Source organism: Prionailurus viverrinus, chromosome D4 (assembly GCF_022837055.1).
Source record: "Prionailurus viverrinus isolate Anna chromosome D4, UM_Priviv_1.0, whole genome shotgun sequence".
Classification (NCBI taxonomy): Eukaryota; Metazoa; Chordata; class Mammalia; order Carnivora; family Felidae; genus Prionailurus; species Prionailurus viverrinus.
This window is the reverse complement of record NC_062573.1, coordinates 1,942,278-1,963,930: the sequence shown is the minus strand read 5'-3', so window position 1 is coordinate 1,963,930 and position 21,653 is coordinate 1,942,278. Positions and strand designations below refer to the sequence as shown.

At 47.5% G+C, this 21,653-nt stretch overlaps 1 protein-coding gene across 12 annotated transcripts in view; it reads left to right on the top strand.

The window, feature by feature from the left end:
- The window catches only part of RALGPS1 (Ral GEF with PH domain and SH3 binding motif 1), a 276,302-nt gene that overhangs the window by 87,990 nt on the left and 166,659 nt on the right, over nucleotides 1-21,653 (top strand). For all 12 annotated transcript variants that reach the window (XM_047829942.1, XM_047829936.1, XM_047829939.1 and 9 more), the window contains 2 exons: nucleotides 9,189-9,272; nucleotides 19,284-19,373. In XM_047829942.1, the coding sequence (XP_047685898.1) occupies nucleotides 9,189-9,272; nucleotides 19,284-19,373 (174 nt within the window). The remainder of the gene's footprint in view (nucleotides 1-9,188; nucleotides 9,273-19,283; nucleotides 19,374-21,653) is intronic.

The following is a 21,653-nucleotide window of genomic DNA, read 5'->3' as shown; positions in this document are numbered from 1 at the left end:
CAGCTGACCGAGCCACCCAGGGGCCCTTTCCCCCCGCTTTTTAAATGTGGCTATTAGAACACTTAAAATACATGGATTGCATTATATTTCTCTTTCTTTCTTTTCTTTTCTTTTCTTTTCTTTTCTTTTCTTTTCTTTTCTTTTCTCTTCTTTTCTTTTCTCTTCTCTTCTTTTCTTTTCTTTTTCTTTTCTTTCTTTTCTTTTCTTTTCTTTTCTTTTCTTTTCTTTTCCTTTCTTTCCTTCTTTCTTTTAATTTACATCCAAGTTAGTTAGCACATAGCGCAATAATGATTTCAGGAGTAGAATCCAGGGATTCACCCCCTACACAGAAAACCCAATGCTCATCCCAACAAGTGTCCTCCTCATTGCCCCTTGCCCACTTAGCCCACCCCTCCAGCAACCCTCAGTTTGTTCTCTGTATTTAAGAGTCTGTTATGTTTTGTCCCACTCCCTGTTTGTGTATTATTTTTTCTTCCCTTCCTGCATTATATTTCTCTTGGCCAGTGCTGGGTGATAGCTGGTAGGCCTTCCTCAGCCAGGGATCCACGAGAAAGTCAAGCTTGCTGCCTGAAGGTCCGTTGGATGTAATGAACGCACCATTCTGAGGAGAATTAAGAAAGTCACTCAAGGCATTTTCCACGTTCTGTGGTTCAGACAAGGAACTTCGACGCGCCACCTGTTTTTTCTCATCCTAATTCAAATTCTGGCAGTCTTTCTTCTCTGCCTTGTATGATGATGGCAGTTGGTTTGAGATACATGTTACTAAGCTTCCAAGAGGTTTATTTTTTTCTTTTTAAAATCGCAAATCAGTGTTGCATTTTGCTAATTACTTTTCGGCGTCTGAGAGGATCATATCACATTTTTCTTCTCTGATTTATTGATGTGCTGTTATGTTAACAGTCTTCGAAACATTAGCTTATTCTTGTGTTTCTAAGACAAATCTGCTAGGTCGTACAGGGTCATACTTCTCCTCCTTGTTCTGTCTTTGTTAGGTGTCAGGGTTTGGGGCTTTTTTCCGTTACTTTTTGTGCTCTGGAATAAATTATTTAGCATAAGAATGAGGTGTTCTTTAAAAGTCTGTGAGGGCTCACTGGTAAAATTATGTGGCCCTGGAACCTCTGAGTTAACTTTTCCAGTTTCCGACGTGGTGTTTAGCATGCTCACCAGACACAGAGAAGTTTTCGTTGGCCAAAAAATGGAAGGCAGTGTGAAGACCGGGTCCGAGCCTGCGTCTTCGCATGAAGCAGGTACTTCCAGAAATTTCACTTTGTGTTTCCAGCAGTGTTCAGGGTGCCTCTGCAGCATGTGAAGGTCAAGATTAAGAAGGATTCGATGGTGGAGTGCCTGAATAGCTCAAGTTGGTTAAGTGTCCACCTTCGGCCCAGGTCATGATCTCGTGGTTCGTGGGTTCAAGCCCCCTGTTGGGTTCTTTGCTGCCAGCGCGGAGCCTGCTTGAGATTCTCTGTCCCCGTCTCTCTCTGCCCCTCCCTCCTGTCTCAAAAATAAATAAAACATTTAAAATAAAAAAGGATTTGATTGTGTCAAAAACTGTGATTACTGAATTTAAACCACTGTGGAAATAGCAGCAGATGAGATATTGTGGGAAACCAAAGCAGAGAGAAAGGGTAAGCTAAAATTTCCTCCTAGAACTCGGAGGGAAACCTGGAGGGGACCAGGAGGATAGATCATCTCTAGGGGGTGTGGTGCGGTCCCAGGAGCTCTGTGAAAGGAGGGCTGGGGTGATGTGAGGTGGTGTATGTAACATGGACAAGAACACGTGTGGAACCGTGGGTACGGCATAAGCTCGGTTTTCGAGGGAGTGAGCGAGCGTGTGTGCACGTGTGTGTGCCCCTGTGCCCGTGGGTGGGGAGCGGCTACCGCCCTGGCGATGGAGGTGCTCTGTGCCTAAGGGTCCAGGCCTCTGAGACTGGCAGACCCGGGTGTGAGTCTCGGCTCTCACGCTGACCCCGTGTGAGGATTTGAGCCAACTGCTTGACATTTCCAACGAAGCTTCCCTTTCCTCATCTGCAGAATGGGGCAGTGACAGTACTTATCTCCTAGGGTTGTTGTGAGAATACACTGAGCAACGGGATAAACAGTTGTGAAATGATGAGCACTTAGTAAGTGCTCAGTAAAACGTTAGCTATTGTTACTCTTGCCATTATTATTAACCAAACGTGGGTTTCTCTGGGTTTGAGGCTAATGCATGGCTTATAGTTTATTTTACAGGCTTTCTGTGTTGTTCAGGTTTTCTGTCATGAACATTTACTAGGTCCCTAGTCAAAAAAACCCAAAGTGTAGTGTTTTCTAAAAGCGAACATCTGAATGCTATTACTTGGAAAAAGCATTTCCCAAGAATATGGAGAAAGGGAATTGAGCACAGTCCCCAGCGTTAGAGTGGAAAAGGAACGGGTGGCCCCGTGGGCCTCATATTCGGCTTGGGAATCCAGCGAGCTGAGCCGCCGGGGGCTGCTGGCCGTTCTGTCCACTGGGGCCCTTTCTCTGTCACATGGACGGGAGACCATTCACAGGGCTGCACTTGGCCGCTGTGCCGCGTCGACAGCTGCTTCTAATTGTGCAGAGCTGCACAGGACTAGGGCTGGAAAGGGAGTGTTTGGGAAATTTGCATCGTCTTCATGACCCTAAATCTACATGTGTCCTAAGCACGGTAGTTTGAGGATTTGATGAAGAGGTGGTGGCTGTGAGTTGTTATTCTGTAGAAATTAGTATGACTGAAAGTTGAGAAAGATGAATTACTGTACTCCTTCCTTGACCTCTGTCCCCCAGACACATACCCTGACGCCGAGGAAGGCACCCATTTGTCCCCAGTGATTCTGTCCCCCTCTTGTGGTTTGTCTGGCCAGGGTTCCGAGGCCTTCTGGAGGCCCTCATGTTCATTTCTCCCTGGGCCCTGCCTCCTCCCTTTCTCCGCACACAGCCCCTGGCGGGTGTTTGTTTCACATTACTAAAGTGAACTGCCCTCCTGTGAGAACATTTCACCCCATGCATGCGATTATAGTACAAACTAGACTGCAGTCCAGCTGAAGATCACTTGATGGGTTTACATCCACTCTGCCACTCTCTTGCTCGTGTTATCCGGGCAATAAGACCTACCTAACACATGCGGGAGGCTTTTGGAAGCCTACCTCTTCGGTCGCTCCCTTGCCTTCCCATCCCACTCAATAAAATAAAATCCAGTCCTTACTTGCCCTCCAGGCCGGGCTATGACCTGGCCTCCCATCTGCTTCCTTTCTTACCACCTCTCCTCCCACTGCTCTGCTCCAACCACATTGGCAACGCTGCCGTCCTCAGCCCAGCCCCTGCCTTGGTCTGTTCCTTCATATCCTTCACCCCTTCTCTCGGCTGGGAGCCTGCTGGAGTCCCACGTGAGGCCCGCAGCTCTGTCCTGGCTTTGGTGAGGACAGCCTCACCCTCTTCATCGCCTGCATGTGTGGCCGGGGCACATTCAGTCACCTGCTCGTTGTGTCATTTTTCACTTAGAAATGGAAGGTGATGGCAACCGTGCCCACTCTGAGGGTCCTGTGAGGGTGAGACGAGACCCTCAGCACGTGCCAGGTGTTAGCACGGTTCCTGGCACAAAGTCGGTAGTCAGTAAAGCTTACTGTCTGGGCCTTGGTCCTTGTCCCAGGCATAGTTGGAGTCTGGCTGCCCAGGGACTGCTCTTCTGGGCACCTTATCCCCATCAGACTCCAGGGTCTCTGCTGATCTGGATCATCTGCCCCTGCTCCCACCTGCCCTGTGCTGCCTTTTCCCTCATTTAAGACACCCACTGAAAGTACTTATAATGTCTCAGACATTATTCTAAGCAATTGACAAATATCACCTTATTTACTTCTTTTTTTAACGATTTATTTATTTAGTAATCTCTACACCCAATGTGGGGCTCGAACTCACAACCCCAAGATCAAGAGTCACATGCTCTTCTGACTGAGCCAGCGAGTTATATGTTACTTCTTATAACTACCGCGTGAGGGAGGTGCCGTCCCTGCCAGTTTTCAGATGAGCAGGGTCGGGCCCTGGGGGTGGCAGTGGCTTGGCCAGGATCACACAGCCAGCTGGTTGTGAGTCAGCCCCAGTCCATCTGAGTCCTTAACTGCTGTACTCCAGGGTCTCTCTTTTCTCAACCCTCGTGCCCTCCCCGTTCACTCCTGAGACCAGAGCCAGCCCCGCTCCTGGGTTCCAAGTGGGAGGCCCCCATGGAGCATCTCTCATTCCTACCTCCAGCCCCAGGACCCCTACTTCCACACCAGGACAAGAGGATGCCATGCACCTTTGCTACTGTGACTTCCGCGGGGGTGACAAGGTCTGAAGGTCCTCGAAGGACACAGCAGCCACTCCGTCATTTGCCCGTTCTTAACCATGTCACCAGAGTCTAGGCCCTAAAATGCCTTACCCCTTAGTCAGACCCCACTCCCAGCCCCCAAACTGGTACTGTCTCCCCCGACTGCCTCAGTGGGTCGTCTACTCCCTGGGGTGTTTTTAGAACTAGTTTGACTAAGTGTGATTGTCCCACAGGTTCTTCTGAAGATGGTTCTAGACTGTAGAATGGGAGGAGGGGGGAGGACGGAGAAGGGTCGCCACTGAGCAAAGCTGGTAATGCGGTGCCTGTGGCCAGTGGCAGCCTGGTGGTAGCCCATGGAGTCAGACTTCGTGACCTTTCCTTCACGCGATGCGTGTTCCACGTGGACATGTTTTAGGAGCGTGATTTGGAAAAGATTGCAGTCCGGATCAAGCACGTGTGCGGAAGGCCCCTGTGTTGGCACCGACTTCCTGTGGCCTAGATCCTGCAAGGGTCTCCGGGGAGGACTTGTCCCACTCCCCAGGTTCTAGAGCCTTACCTCACTGGCCCCAGACACGGTCAGGGTCGGGCCTTTCTCAGGCCACCTCAGGCATCTGACTCCCGGACCCCTACGCGCAAGGCTGGCAGCTGGTGGCTTTGCTGGCAGTGTGGCCCCAGGTAGCTTCACAGGGAGAGCTGCAAGCTGTGTTGACTCTTGGTGTCACGTAGGTAAAAGTTGTTTCTATATTGGTTAGTAATGTTTCCCCGGTTTCTTTGTAATAAACATTCTCCTTTGACTGTCAGAATGGGTGTCTAAATGAATCTCATGCTGTTAGGTTTTTCATTTAAGGCAGCTGGTCAGACTCCTTTTCGGTTCCAGGCCCACTGACGCTGACGTTGAGGTCCCTGTGGGACACTGGGGAAGGTGTGGCCAGAGGTGGCTGCATATCCTGGTCTGGAGCTCAGGAGAGAAACCGGGCTGGGCACAGATGTGCGGGGCAAGCCACGGAGGTGGATGTGGTCTTCCAGGGAGGACTGTGGACGGAGAAGAATACAGAAGACCATGGACAGATTTAGGTGGATATGGGGTGGGGGGGGGAAGTACCAGAAAAGAAAAAAGCAGCCAGAAAAGAAGACTGAGGCTAGGGTTGTGAGAAGCGAGAACACAGCCGGAGAACAGAGAGCGGAGAGCATGGTGCTGAAGGGCTGGTACAGGCAGCGGGAACAGGTGGGGCTTCCTGCTGGGAAGCTGTCACCAGTAAGGGACAGAGCAGGGTCAGTGGAGCAGGGGGCTGGGAAGGAGGTGGGGAGGGAAGCGGTACTGACAGCCTGGAAAAGATGTCTTTCAGCAGGACTCTCCTTGTTATTATTATTGTTCGCGGAGAGGAAGGAGGTGAGGGTGCAGGGAAGAGAGAGGGCTGGAGGGCAAGGCTGAGCAGGGGAGGGGACGGGGTCCAGTGCCCAGGAGGAGAGCGGGTCCCCGAGAGGATAGGTTTGCTCTTCCATTGAAGCCAAGGAAGGGAGAGGACGCAAGTGAATTTGCACATTTGGTGGCAGAAAGGTTTCTTCTCACAGCTCCTGTTTTCTCCCTGATGAAGCCAGGGAGCATCCACATGACAGAAGAGAGGCCCCGGAGGAAGCTGGCAAAGGACTGTACAGGCTCATGCTCTCCTTTCACATCCAGTTGACCTCAGCAGAGAACTCAGAGCCAAGGACAGACAGGGTGCGATCAGGGCCCCAGTGCCCTTGGGAGGGGGCTGTGTGGTGGCCCAGGGACAGCCGGGTGGCTCACCCAGGATGCAAGGCCACCAACCTCAGCCCAACCCCTTGTCTCCTTCTAGAACCAGCCCTGTCTCCTCTGGTCAATTTTAACTTAATTACACTCAGATCAGTTCCATAGCATAGACCTTTTTTAGGCATTAGTGACTGGAAGAGTTTTGTTCTATTACTTCACATTTTCCAAACCCACTTCACACAGATGGAATCTCTTGTAATCCTATAAGGCCAAACACAGAAGAAACAGTGCCAAGGAGGTTGGGCCCAGGACTTGTTTTAGTGCAGATAGAACGGTCTTATTTCTTTTGACGTCCTGATAAATCTCTCTGCCCTGAATTTGGGAGATTTCAACCCCGAGGAACACTCATACTCCATTCATTCAACAGATGAGGCTTGGCATCCGCTGTGAGCCAGACCTGTGCCCTGCATGTAACCTCCTTTGCCAGGCGTTACTTCTTTCAGTCTCTGCCACAATTCTGTGGAGTTAATTTCGGTGTCCCTGTTTCATCAGCGATGAAAACAGTGCCGACAGAGGTTAACTTGCCTGAGGTCGCCTCGGAAGTAAGTGGCCGGGCGGGATTCAGGGCAAGGTCTTTTGGTTCTTAAGTCCTTCGCTCCTTCCGTTTCATCAAGGAACCCCTCAAACACAATGTTTCACTCTGTTGAGGTTTTCATTTTAAATGTTACGCGTCTCTCAGCGTGAAAGGTTCTTTAGGGAATCGTCAAAACCCTGAGAAGTGTAGTTTTTGAACCAGGGTCTTAGAAATGTTCCAATCAAATAAACTTAGGGCAGATGTATTAAGTACTTGCTTTGGTTCCTGCCTGCATGACATCAGCAAAGCGAGAGAGAAATCGTGATAGATTTTGTTAATAATTTGAGATTGCAACAGGAGCACGGTGTGGGAGGAAGTGGAGGGTGTTTGGAGCTTGCGCTGAGTCTGACAGCAATGCGACCCTGGGAAGGGGAAGGTAGATAACGTTCGCCAGCTACTTGTTATGTGCTCCGTGCCCTGCGTGTCTGGATCTCACTTAGTCGTTATTTAATGAGCTTCACAGATAAATACAATATGATACCCATTTTAATATGTGAAAACTGAGCGTCTGAGAAGGTTGTCTTCTGAGATCATGCAGCTGGTGTGTGGAGGCCAGGATGTGACTGGGTCTGTCTAATTCTAAATAAGATTACAGACTCTTAATTTAATGTGTGCACATAAACACATACTTGTGCGTGCATACATACACATGTATATGTGTAAAGCTTTTGCTGTTTATTAAAGAATTCAGGAAAAAACAAAGGGGTGACTATTAACGAGAAATTGGGCAACAACCATGCCTCAGTCCTTGAAACACCTCTCTTATATCTGATTATAATCCATTGCTTTCCAGGACGGGTTCTGGGATCCACAGAGGAGGGAGGTTCTTGTTCTCACAATTAAACTTTGAAAGGGCAATGATATACATTTGCAAAATAATTAAAGTATCTGTTCTAAAGGGGAGGAGAAGTCAATGTAACTGAGGCAGGTTGAATACATATTTTTGGAACAAGGAGAATCATGGTAAACAGAGGTGAATGCTCCATCTCAAAGAGGTTCATGTCTGCTCGTGAAAAGAAATGAGTCAAGGTATTCATTCAAGAGGATGGATCCTGAGCCCCTTCCTCTTTGCTAAATGGATGTGGTGTGAATTACATGAGGTAACAGGTGAAGTGCCTTGGCCAGCCCCTGACGTGCGGGGGACTCTTGATAAATGGGTTCGTTAACATTCGTTAACGTCCTTGTCATTACTATTCTTTGGGGTCTGCCTTGTGAGGGTGTAAAGGACTGGCAAGGTCAAAGATGGTCGTGTTTTCCCATGTGGGTGACCAGGAGGAGAATGGCGCATTTACAGAAGTGAGACAGCCGGGAGAGGAGCAGAGTGCAAAGCCCCCGCTTGGTGCCTGAGTGCTTTCAAGTCCAGGCCATTGATCTTATATCCCGAGCTGTCCATTGCCTCCAGCCAGGATTCACACAGCACCTGTGGCATAGAGTTGGGTCCCGAGATGCATTTGAAGGGCACAGCACTTCAGACAGAGCTGCTCGGCCAACAGGTTTTGTCTCTGGCCATTCCCACTGCCCTCCCTGACTGCCTAGTAGACCCCTATTCCCGCTGCCAGGCAGCTGGCTCTCCCTAAAGATCTTATTAAAGTTCCAGATGTGTGGCAAAAAAAAAAATGTTGTTAATAATAGCAAGGCCTGATATGAATTTAAAGAAGGTCTTGTAACTTAGGGATAGAGAACTTTCGTCTGCCTCCTTTATTCTGTTCTTCGCCAGCGCTCCCAAGCCACAAGCTGAGAACGCTGGCCCTTGGATAATGGGTTTTCTCTGGTCTTCTTATGCACCCAAGTCATCCTGTTACAGTGTTCCTGTTAACTCCCTTGGGTAGGAACCAGCCTCACAGATGGGTAAAATTTAGATAATTTGATTATTCAAATTATAACATTAAACCTGTTGGAAAAGAGACGAGGCCCTTGAAGAAGATGTTAAAGGCAACCTCTCCTTCTATCCCCCTGTTGGTTGTACGAGATAGGGGAGGGGCTGACTTCAGGAAGGGGTGTGAGGTGGTCCCAGAATCTTCTCTGATTACAGTGGGCAGGGGCAAGGAGGTTCCCTCATGCCAGGAGTGGAGGGTATCACATGGCCAATGAACTCTGAAATCGTTTATCCATATTTCACTTTAAAATTTTTAAGTTCACCTGGGAGGATGGGTCTTTCTAGCTAACACATTATGCCCTCTCGCAGATAGTTTACCTTCAGAAGGGACTTCTGGTCCCAGGGGAACTGGCAGAGGAGGCAGTTTGTGGTTAAGAATATTTTGGCACAGAAGTCCTGGGAAATGTGGCCAGGGTTATGGGGCAAAGTGTCCTACTTTCCATCCTCACTCCTGGGGGTCCCGGGGTGCACCTCCATCTACAGACCCAGCCCTCCTCTCCAGAGGACGGGGAGAAGACTGACCCACCCTGGTGAAGATATGGATGGCCAGGGCTTTGGCCCTTCCCCACCTTTGTGTCCATATTCCAGTTAGATGTCCCTTGTGTGTTAGAATCGCTGTTGAAATTGACTCTGTGCTTCCTAGGAACTAGCCAGCTGTGGATGGAGTAAGAAGGAGAAACATAGTCTCGCCCCCAACGTTGTGGCCTTTACCCGGAGGTTTAACCAGGTAAGCAGTACCCCTTGCCTGTGCGTGGCCGGATAGCGATCTGTTGTCCCCTTGGGCTGGGAGCCCTGCCAGGGTTCAATCCCAGGCACCTGGTCCCCGGTCCAAACCCCTCTTCCCGAACCATCCCGCCCATCAATCCTTTTGCCTGCACGGTCCTTCTTCACAGCAGGTGGAACCAAATACATCTTTTCCTGGGTTTAAATTGCTTCACTGGCTGCCAGTTCCAGCTAAGCTAAGGCTCAAGCACCTTAATTTCCCTGCAGGGTCCTGCACGGTGGGTCTGGTTTCTGTCCACCCCTCCAGTCTCCTCTCTTGTCCCTTTCCCTGCTCCGCAGGCTTCAGCCATCCATCCTGGCCTCCTTCTCTTCCCTGATGCCCCCTCTCTGCCCCATCAGGCCCCAGATGTGCTGTCCTCTCAGTTCAGAATTCTTCCTCTCTGTTTAGCCCCCAGTCTGATCTTAGTCGGAGTGTCACTTCTGTGGGGAGCTCTCTGTGAACCCCTCGCCCGTGCGAGGTCTTGCTGTCAGACATTCTCTCACTGCCCCCTGTGCTTCTTTTTCCATCTGGTCCTTTGCTCATCTGTCCTCGCTTTGTGCAGCGCCTTCGCCTCCGTCTTCCTTGCCGGTCTGTGGGCTCCGTGAAGGCAGGAGCCATATCCATCTTGTTCACCAGTGCACCTCCCGCCACCTGGCCTAATGTCAGGCATATGATAGACCCTCAGTACATACATGTGGAGTGGATGAATGAGGTGCTCGGAACTGTGAGTGCCCGATGCCCTGGTCACCGGCCCCATACATACTACTGCAAACTGACTCGGTCCAACCAGCACCTTTGCGCCAGTATGAAGATCTGCACCCCCACTTAAGGGAACGATGATGAAGACTTGGACCAGCTGAGGGCAGTGGGCTTCTGGCTTCTCAGCCAGATCTACCAGAATGAGATCTCTGGTAGAAAGCACCCTCTAAGACCTCCCTTGGATGGACCAAACCCCCAAATGGTGCTGTTGACAGTTTTTCTTCCTTCTTGTTTTTCTGGTTTCAAATGAGGACAGTGGTTTAGAAATTGCATAGTGTGCGTGACTGGGCCTCGGGGTGATGGGCCTGGGTTTCCTTTGGGCCTTCCCACTCAGAAATGCTGGGCCCTGTGCATCACCGCCGCCCAGCCCTCCCCAGGCTTCCCCAGCCTCGGCTACCACCGGAGGATGGGGAGAGCCTCCGAGAGGCACCAGCTTTTCGTCTGGAGATCAAGACTGAAGTTTGCATTATTGTTGTTATACTAGGAACTAAGAAGGACCTAGGCATCTGCAGTGGGGCTGTATGCACTGTTTGTTTTGAACAGAGAAGTTCTGAAGGCTTTTGTTTTCTTGCTCTTTCTTTTCAAAATCTTTTCCTTTTCAACTGAGCTTAGGCTTTAAAAAATAAAACAGATGTGCACACACTGTCAGAGGATTCATAGTTTCCTTCACAAAACTATTTGACTGGAAGCCAGCTCAGTCCCACCTCTGGCCAGCCACAGTGCTCCCGGAGGAGGGCCGCTGGGGGCTCTGATGTAATCTGCTTTGCATGTGGAGGCCAGGTCAGCCTGGCAGAGGGTGGTGCGGCTCGTTCTGCGAACAGTTGCATCGTGTCTAGATCAGACCAAGCGGGTGAAGCGAGCCAGAAGCGAAGTCGCATTTTCCCAAACGGGACGCTCTGAGAAATGGTCTTGCTGCCAGCCTGTCAGCTACTCAGAGTGAGCAGCTCCTGGACACAGCCATTTGGCTTCAAAACTGGCCAACAGCCAGGCCCGGTCAGCCACTGGGGCTGCTTTCTCTGAGATGAACCGATTGGCATCCCTTCCTGGCAGACTTTTATATGTGAGAACAAGGCTCCCCATCAGACTCCAGATAAAGGAAAGCAGGTCAGTTGCCTTTGTGAGCCTCAGTTTCCTTATCTGTAAATGAGAATAACAGTATGACTCACCTTGCACAGTTGCTGTGGAGATTAAATGAAATGGCACACGAAGAGCTCTTAGCACGGTGTCTGGCATGTAGTAAGCGTCCAAATGTTTTCGGGGAAAGTAAGAGAGAACAGGAAGATCAGCTGATTGGAAGGAGGTTGACCGCAGATATGGGGCTTCTTGTGGCCAAACCAGAAACCCAGTGGCCAGACCCTGTGGGCTTGCCTGCTTTCTCTGTGGGACCTGAGTCCCTTGGAATTTGTTCCTAGAGCTCATGGAGGGATGGCAGCACCCAGCTGAGTTCACTGAGCTGTCTGCTCTGGGCCAGGCTCCTTTCTCAGCCCCAAGGAGTTCACCACAGACCACAGAAGTGCTCCACCTTTTTTGAATCATGTGTTCTTTTGAGAATTTGAAAAATATATATGCATATGTGAACCCATTTCCAGATAAATGCAGAGATGTATACATTTGCATTTAATTTTAGTGAGTTCAGTGCTTGCCCCCTCAAAATGTATGCATGAACACTTTAGGGGTCTGTGAGCAACAGCCTAAGAAACTGTGGTCACAGAGAATCAAACCCCTACGGGTTTGCATCCTAGCCCTACAACCTACTAGCTTTCCCATCTTGGGTTGTCTTTTGACCTTTCACCTTCCTTATTTATAAAGTGGAAAGAATCATTTCAAGTGGTTTTGAAGATTAAATGAGAATTGTGGATGTAAAGGGTTTGGCCCAGTACTTGACACATAGTAAACAATTAGCATTAGCTGTAAAAAGGGTGTAGAGTAGTGGGAGCTCTGAACTGAAGGACAGTGAGGCCTGGGACTGGTTGCTGGCAGCAGAGCTGGAATTGTGTCCTGAAGATGCTGAAGAATTAGGGAAAGATGAGGAGGGAATTGGGAGAACTTGGTTCTGGTCTAGATTCTACTGCTAACCTGTTTCAGGCCTCGGGCAAGTCACTTCCTATCTCTGGGTCTCAGGATCCTTATTGGGCAGGGCCAAAGGTTCCTGGTTCCAGGAAGCTGGGTCCCTTCTCTGGCAGCTTCCTCCTCTGTGGCTGCAAGATGGCTGCCAACAGATTCTGGCTCACATCCTGTTGTGAGGGCAACCCCCAGCAGAAAAATCTTGCCTCCTTTTAAGTAGCTCTGTCATCTGATGTTTAGCTGCTTTGGCTTGTGTCGCATCCTGTTCATCCTGATCAGTCACTCTGACCAGGAAGACATGAGGCTCTGGTTGGCCAGGTCTTAGAAATAAGCCTGCCCATGGAGCTAGGGGCAGGGGGCCTAGGCCACATGAGCTGAGAATGGAGAAGTGATAGTTCCTCAAGAAACTAAGATGTCAGCCAATTAGGAATAGAGGGGAACTTCCTCAACTTGATAAAGGACACTTACAAAAACCCTGCAGCCAACATCATACTTAATGGTAAAACATTGGATGATTTCCCCCTAAGATTGGCTAAGATGTGCTCTTTCAATACTTCCATTCAGTCGTATTGGAAGTCCTGATTAGTGCAATAAGAAAAAAAAAAAGATATGACGATATACAGATTGAAAAGGAAGAAATGAAACTGACTTTACTCACATATGACATGATTGTGTATATAGAAATTCTCAAAGAAATCTGTAAAAAAAATTACTGTAACTAGTAAGTGAATATAGCAAGGCTGCAGAACACAAGATCAATATACAAAAGCTGTCCTATATATAAGCAGTAAAGAATTAGAATTTGAAATAGAAAACCCCCACGCCACTTACAATACACACACACACACACACACACACACACACACACTGCTTAGGTATAAATCTAACAAAGTACATAAACGTTCTGTATGTGGAAAGCTGCAAAATGCTGATGAAAGAAATCACAGTATATTGAAACAGATAAATATTCCATCTTCATGGTCTGGAAGACTCCCAACTTGATCTATAGAGTGAAGCAAATCCCAATCAAAATCCTATCAAGCTATTTTGTAGGTCAAAAAAACTGATTCTAAAATATATATGGGAAGATTAAAGACAGAATAACCAGCGCAATGCTGAAAAAGAGCAAAGTTGGAGGCCTCGCTCTACCTGATTTCAGGACTAACTGTAAAGCTACAGTAATCAAGACAGCATGGTCCTGACAAAAGAAAAGACACCTAGTAATGGAACAGAACAGACGTATAGTCGTCTGATCTTTGACAGATGCATGAGCCCTCAATGGAGGAAGGGTAATCTCTTCAACAAAATGGTACTGGAACAATTGGAACATTTTTTTAATGTATGTAAAATAATGGACCCAGACACAGACTGTATAGATCTTTCATAAAAATTAACTCAAAATAGGGTGCCTGGGTGGCTCAGTCAGTTGAGGGTCTGATTCTTGATTTCAGCTCAGGTCATGATCTCATAGTTGTGAAATTGAGTCCCGTGTCAGGCTTCACGCTGAGCATGGAACCTGCTGAAGATTCATTCTCTGTCTTTCTCTCTCTCTCTCTGTCTCTCTCTCTCTGTCTCTCTCTCTCCCTCACCCCCTCTCTCCCTCCCCCTCCCCACCTCTGCCCCTCTTCCCTGCTCACACACTCTCTCTCTCTAAAAAAAAAAAAACAAAACAAAACTCAAAATGGAGCATAAACCTAAATGTGAAAGACAAAACTATAAAACTTTTAGGAGAAAACATAGAAGAAAATCTATATGACCTTTGGTGATGAGTTATTAAATGTAACACCAAAAGTACAATCCATGAAAGAAAAAACTGATTAAGTTGGGCTTCATTAAAATTAGAAATATCTGCTCTGCAAAAGACCCTGGTAAGATAATTAAAAAACAAAGCACAGCCTGGGGAAATACTCACAAAACACATATCTGGTAAAAGAATTGTATCCAAAATATACTCTTAAAACTCAACATTAAGAAAACAACCCAATTAAGAAATGGGCAGAAGATCTGGACACCTCACCAAAGAAGTACAGATAGCAAACAAACATATAAAAAGATGCTCAATGTCATTTGTCACTGGGGCAATGCAAGAACACTATGCACCATTTAGAAGAGCTAGAATAAAACAGTGACAATACCAGTTGCTGGCAAGTATCCGGAGCAGTGCAAACTCTCATTCATTGCTGGTGGAAATGCAAAACGGTACAGTTCAGCAATTACACTCCTAGATAATTATCCAGCTTCTTTGAAATCTTCTGTATACACATACACACAAATATCTTTATAGCAGCTTTATTCATCATTGTCAATAACTGAAAAGAACTAAGATATCCTTCAATAGGTGAATGGATAGACCAACTGGTAAATCCATACAATGGAAGAGTATTCACCAAAAAAAAATAAATAAATAAAGGAATCAGCCCTCAAGCCATATAAAGACATGGATGAATCTTAAATGCATATTACTAAGTGAAAGAAACCAGTCTGACATATGTATGATTACTTCCACCTCCCTGCTCCCAGCTTTTTAAAAACATTCTGGGATCGGGGCGCCTGGGTGGCGCAGTCGGTTAAGCGTCTGACTTCAGCCAGGTCACGATCTCGCGTTCCGTGAGTTCGAGCCCCGCGTCGGGCTCTGTGCTGACAGCTCAAAGCCTGGAGCCTGCTTCTGATTCTGTGTCTCCCTCTCTCTCTGCCCTTCCCCCGTTCATGCTCTGTCTCTCTCTGTCCCAAAAATAAATAAACGTTGAAAAAAAAATTAAAAAAAAAAATAATAAAAAAAAAAAATAAAAACATTCTGGGAAATGTAAAAACGTTTTTCAAAAAGGTAAAACTAAGGATGATAAACAGATTGATCAGTGGGTTGCCAGAGGTTTGAGACGGGGAGAGCATTGAGTAGGTGAAGCACAGAGGACTTTTTAGGGTGGTGAAATTATTCTGTGTGATGCTGTATGATACATAGTGTCATTTGGACACACGACACTGTGCATTTGTGGAAACTCCTAGAACTTTCCATCACCAAGAGTAAACTTTAGTGTATTGCAAATTTGAAAAATTGATTGTGGAAATTAATGAAATCTAGAATGGAATACGTAACATAAAATCTAACCACATTATAAATATATGAAACAACATCACTGAGGAGGGTGAGGTGAAAGGTGCTGAATTAAGTAACTTTGGAAATGAGGGGAGCCTGTAACACTGAAGACGAAAGGAACTGTATATAAGCTCTATACTCTAGTTAATATAGCTGCTTCCCAAGTGCATTGGGTAACAATTCTGAAGCTCTTTTACATGAATACTGGAATTGAACAATTAAGGAAATGGATGGCAGATGGTAGGACCCAGGTTTTTCACTGTTGGGAGTGGAAAGTTACAGATGAGCAAGGGGGAGACATCAATATAAACTCACTTATTTGAATATAGATACAGATGGTTGCATATAGAAATATTTATAGATATGTATATGTACATGTTAGTATACACGCACACACACACACGCACGCACACACACACACACACACACACACGTATGCATGTATTCGCTTGCTCTCCCCGCTGAGAGAACCTAGAAACATTGATGCCCAGTAGCAACAAGTACACCCAGCACCCAGATCTTGTTTTCTCATACCATTCTCTAACAAAAGGAACCAGGGCTCCTTGGAGAAATGGCTGGTTTAATCCTGGGTCAATAGCATCTCGATGAGCCTATAGCATCATGTAGTTCCAGAAAATAAGGAAGTGCTCAAACCAACCAACCAGCCAACCAACTAAAACAATGCTGGGTAGGTCAAAGGAACATAGGAGCCAACTGAAAGAGCTTTCAATGACCAAAGCTGGAATAATTTGAGCAAGAAAATAAATAACATAGTATTGGGTTATAATCCCAAGTGTTAAGTAGGTGTCCACGAGTCTTTTCTGATATAAATAAGTGATTGCATAAATAAATGGGGAAGAATAGGCAAATTTCCTGTGCAGAATAATTCCAATAGCTCACTTCCTTCTATAGTGACTTCTTTCCAGAGTCTGAGGTGATACTATTATTTATGTAAAAGTTTCCTATTAGTGGCCATTTCTTTTCTGTTCTTTTACTTTATGAACAGTACTTTGGTGAATCCTTTTACATTAGTTCCTCTAAATTTCTGTGTTCTCATAAAACAAAAATTCTAGGGAGAATAGAAGTTTAACATCTTTCAAGTTATATTTAAGTTGCTCTTCAAAATGGTCCTATAAATTTATACTCCCCAAAACAGTGTAAAATAGTACCAGTTTCTCTACATTCTTGGTACAGTACATGACCCACAAGGGGTTAATGTATTTTCCTTAATACACAAAGAACTTTACTAAATCAGTAGTAAGAGGACAGCTGTCCCAGTAGAAAGATGGGTAAGGATCTGAGCAGGTAATTCACAGGGCAGATAGTACAAATGGCCTAGAAATATTTGTAACAAAAAACTGAAAAAAAAAGTACAAAAGATATGTTAATTGAATAGTAGTGGAAGAAATGCAAAATAGAAACAATGAGATATTATTTTGCCTGTTCGGTTAGTAAAAAAAAAAAATTGCAATAACCTCTTTGTGCAGGGGGCTGTGGATCAGCTCAGACTTGTTGATGGATAAACAAATAGACCTTTTGGAGGCCAAGTTTTTATATGTGCTTTTGAAAAAAGGTACACATACTTTTATTCACTCCACCTTACTAGAATTTACCCTAAGGCCATAATTAAAAATGTATAAAGATTTATGTGTAAATACGCTTACCACAGCATTGTTCAGTACAATAAAATAATTAGAAGTAGCCTACCCAACAATAGGAGGTGACTTAATGATGATATTTCCCTAAGGTGGAATATTATTCAGGTGGGATAATATAGACCAATTTAACTGAAAAAGGCAGACGTATGGAAAAGAGAGAAGAAGGACACAAACCACGATGTCCGTCATCATGGTCTGTGTATGAGAATGAGGTCGCGAATGATTTCTGCCTTTTGTGCCTATCTCTGTGTCCTTTGTTTTCTGCCTTAAACTTCTCTTCAATTTTGTAGGTAGAGAAGAGAATAAAAAATGTTTGAAACTTTCTTGATTCTACTTTTGTAATGTCTTTCCTACCTGCCCCTTCTCTCCCGTCTCCTTCAACGTGGGCCTAGCGCAAGCCTCCTGCCTGTCACTTAGACCATTGCATCAGGTTCCTGATGGGTGTCCCCACCCCTACAGAAGACTCTCTTCCTTCTTGGCTTGGAAACCTATGGAAGTCTCCCCATGTAGAATAGCACCTAAGGTCCTTCTTGTCATCTTGTTGCTCCAGACCCCCACATTCTGGCCTTCGATGCCCTTTCCAGCGTTAATTTCCCCCATCTACCTTGACCCCACAGAACACCCACAACACCAGGCCAGTCGGTCCGCTCAGCTCTCCCTGGTCATGGTGCATACAGCCATACCTTAATCCTGTCTCTACCTGTTTGAAGTCTGCCCATCTTTCAAGCCCTGCCTCTTCCAGCAAGCCTTCCCCTATCATTACCTCCCCCACGTTCTAGTCCACTTAGGTTGAACTTCTTCCGTGTCCATGATCGCCAGGTGATTTGGGGAGGGTCCTGCCTCTTCCTTTGGTCCCTTCCATACCAGGCAAGGGCTGACAGGGTCTGGACTCACAGTGTCAAGTCTGCACACAGTACAGGCTTCATGAAAATCTGTTGAATTGAACTGACTCAGAGTTGCTTCCACTTACCGCGTGCTGCAGATCAGAGTCAACTCTGCCATGTTCCATAATTATGCCTTAAATCCGTGTGATTTTGGGGCATGCAGGAATCTATTAAATTATACATATAAACTATCACACTTGAGGTTATGTGGCATAAAAATGTGCGTATATTAAAATATAAGGTTTATGGGCATGTCACTTGGTGTTCAGAAAGTCTTTCTTCCATAACTGGCTAGTAAAACTTTGGAGTCTGAACTTAATTTTAGGCAATTCCTTGGAAAAAATGATTCTATGGAAAACTGGGCATGTCCTGGAGGCAACCACAGATAATTACGCAGAAAAAAACTTTTCTATAATATTCCTGCTTAACATAAAAAGCAAATTTTTTATTCTTGGTTACTCTTCTCTTGTTTTCGCATTGAAAAGTGACTCCTTCAGGGAAAAGAGTAAATTTGGTTGCAGCAGTAAATGTGCCTTGTTAAGCCTGGAATATCCCCGTTTTTCTTTGTAAAATTTAGAGGTTTTACATGCCTCGCATTCCTTTCAACTCCACACAACCAACCCGGTACCCTGCTCAGCCCTCTCTCTTTCTCTTGGTCATGCTGTCAGTCCACCCCTGCTGACACACCCTATGTGTCACACAGCACTGTTGTTACAGTAGTGGGACACTTCCTAGAAGTTCTTGGCACGAAGCCCCTTTTGTGTTGCCCTGAGGTGTCACGTGAGTCAACGATACCCTGGTAGAGAATTTGCTTGTTCCCAGAAAGATTCAAGGGGCTTGGGGATGTTGATTTCTGTGAGAGGTCAGGCATGAACAGTGTTCTGAGCCCAAAGTGCCACTGTGTCCTTCTGGCATGTGTAGTCTTCAGAAAAACCTGTCTCTTCCCCTGCATTGCTTTATGGAACTTTGAAAGATGCTTTTGTATCATTTAACTTACTGGGCGAACCCTCTCCTAGAAAATTAAATTTCTTACAGTTGTGCAAATACTGGTGAATCCTTCTCGTCTTGGGTCTGCCTGGGGATATAGATCTCATGGGTGGTACTGCCCATGTACATATCCCTTAGTCTGGCCACTGGTCCTTCCATCCATCCAACCATCCATCCGTGGTCTTCCCACAACTGGGGTCCTTCTGAGCAGAAATCTGTCTGGTGCATCTCAGAATTCCCTGCAGCGGCTTCAGAGAGATTACTATGTCATGGAGGCCCAGTAACTCCCCTGGACGATGAGGAAAGTACTTGTCTCTCTTAGCACCAGTGTGCATGTTGGAGAGGAGGTGCTGAAGGAGGGAGCCATTTGTAGGCTAGATGTTGTACGTAAAGGGACCCTCAACCACATGCACCCCCAGGCTGGAAGGCTGTGCTCTTCCAGTTTCCCGACCTCTGGGAAATCCCCGTTTATGGTGGGCGAGGGCAACGTGGGTGGTCCGGCATTTAACCCCTGTATTTGACTTTACAGGTCAGTTTTTGGGTTGTACGAGAAATTCTAACAGCACAGACTTTAAAAATAAGGGCAGAAATCCTGAGCCATTTTGTGAAAATAGCCAAGGTAAGATGTTTTATATATTTTTTCCTTCCTTCCTTCCTTCCTTCCTTCCTTCCTTCCTTCCTTCCTTCCCTCCTTCCCTCCCTCCCTCCCTCCCTCCCTCCCCTCCCTCCCTCCCTCCCCTCCCTTCCTTCCTTCCTTCCTTCCTTCCTTCCTTCCTTCCTTCCTTCCTTTTTGTTTCAGAGTGTGTTTCCTCAGTACTTTGGGAGCTGCTTTGCTCTGGGCCTGCTGGGCAGGGTTCAAACAGAAGGCTGTGACCTGACCTCTCCAGGCTGTAAGATGGGCCTAGGTGCCCACTCAGCCTCCCTGCCCCCGTGCACACATCGCACTGTGGCCTGCTACCCGTTACCATGGCAGCCAGCTATTCTCTTTAGCTGGCCATTCTGCGGGGCCCTAGGGGCTCCCTCTGGGGTCCCTCCATCCTCTGTTTCAGATTTAGCCCTTCCTGGGGGGGTGACGGGTTATGTGATACCATCACACCCTGCACAGTTTTGTCCCCAGTCAGCAGAGCTCATTCCACCGCATCCTGAGTTTAAGGCCTGGGCCCCGTGACCCTGCTGGCTCTCACCCCCACCTCTGCCCCTGCCCCAATAGGTTCTGTCCTTGCGGGTTGTTGAGTGCCGGGCTTACGTCTGCACCCCGCCTTTCCCCTCCTCTTCCCTGACGCCTGTCAGCCCAGGCAATGACAGCATGGGCTTCCCCAGACCACTGTCATCACTTTCACGGCCCTGCCAGCTCCTCGCCGTACGCAGCTGCTGACCGTCAGGCTTACCCACGTCTGGGCGGCGCACTGCTGTGCTGTCTGGTTCGCTGCGGGGTGTGTGTGCGTGTTGCGTCCCCACCCAGTCCCCGGGCCAGCTGGCCTTTACTGATTGCCCTTCACGAGCCAGGCACCTCAGCAGCCACCTTCCTGAAATGGTCACGTTTGAGGTTCACTTTGTTAGAAGGCCACTTCCAGAGCGGGGAGGAGGGGTGTAGGGAGGTGGGCGTCCATGCCCGGGGCCCTGCAGCCAGTGAGCTGGGGCGTGTCTCTGCTTTCAGGGGAGCAGCTCTCCTACCCCTCGTGGGAAGGGCAAGGGCATCGATCTATAAGTATGCCCGGGGCAGCAGACACTAGCACGCCCTGTGTGTTCTGAAGAATTTGGAACCGTGCTGGGCTTTGCGATGCTTGCTGCTGGCAGTGAGCTTACGCTGGGCCACCGGAGAAAGCGGATGAAGTTCCAGCCCACCTGGTGCTTTCAAGAAACGAGCTGACGGCGCCCAGACTATCCCTCCTTAACCTCTGCCGTCTTCCAGCGGTGGCTCGTCATCCTGGCCTTGTGCCCTGGCTGTGTTCTTGCGTAGGCTCCCCTTCCTCTGGACCTTGCCATCCCATCTACAAAATGAAAGGGGTGGATTAGGTGATCTCCCAGAGGGCCTTCAGCTCTAAAAGAAACTGTGTGACAGGCATGGCAATTCAGATATGTAGGATGAAATTCACTTCTCTCAGAGAACCTATTAATGCACACAGGGAACAATTAGAGATTGTTACAAGATGTATGAAATGAAGTATTAACTTGTGTGGTAAGGGAGAAATCTCAGTAGGGACAGGGCCGTGAGGACCAGGCATAAGGGCTTCTCATTTATTTGTTCATTCCATAGGCCCTACTGTGTGCTGTATGACGTACTAGGGATACGATGGCAGAGACGGGTAGAAGCAAGGGTCCACGTGGTCCAGTGTGCTAAGGAGGTGTGCACACTGCTCTGGGAACACACAGGCGGGTTCCCCAGCCTTCCTAGAGCTCTCACCCCGGTGCCAGGCACTGGTCTGGCATGTTGCATGCACCATCCTGTGTAGGGTGGGTGCCATGGTTACCTTCCTTGTTAAGTATGAGGCTCAGGTGACTCGCTGCAGGACACACAAGTGGTGGGAGCTGGGATTGGAACCAGATCTCTTGGTTTCCTCAAACCCGCTCACTAGCCCAGGCTGCACCGGCTCCCGAGGATGAGACGCGGAGCCCCAGTCCTGTTAGGTTTCCCTCCGCGCCGAGGGAAACCGAGAACGGAGCAGTTACATCTCTGTGTACTTACTCCCGGTTGTGTCCCCTTCTCTTGTCTTCCATGGTAAGGAACTTGTGTGAGACTGAATTGAATCCAAATGTTCTCCCTAACTTGGGGTCTGGTTCAAAGGAGCACAGTCAAGTGACCGAGAAGCCAGAGCTCCGTCTCCCTAGCTGAGCAGGACCGTGCAGATCGGTAACACCTTCCCTCAGCCCCTCTCCTGCCTGGTGTAAGGTAGTTGCA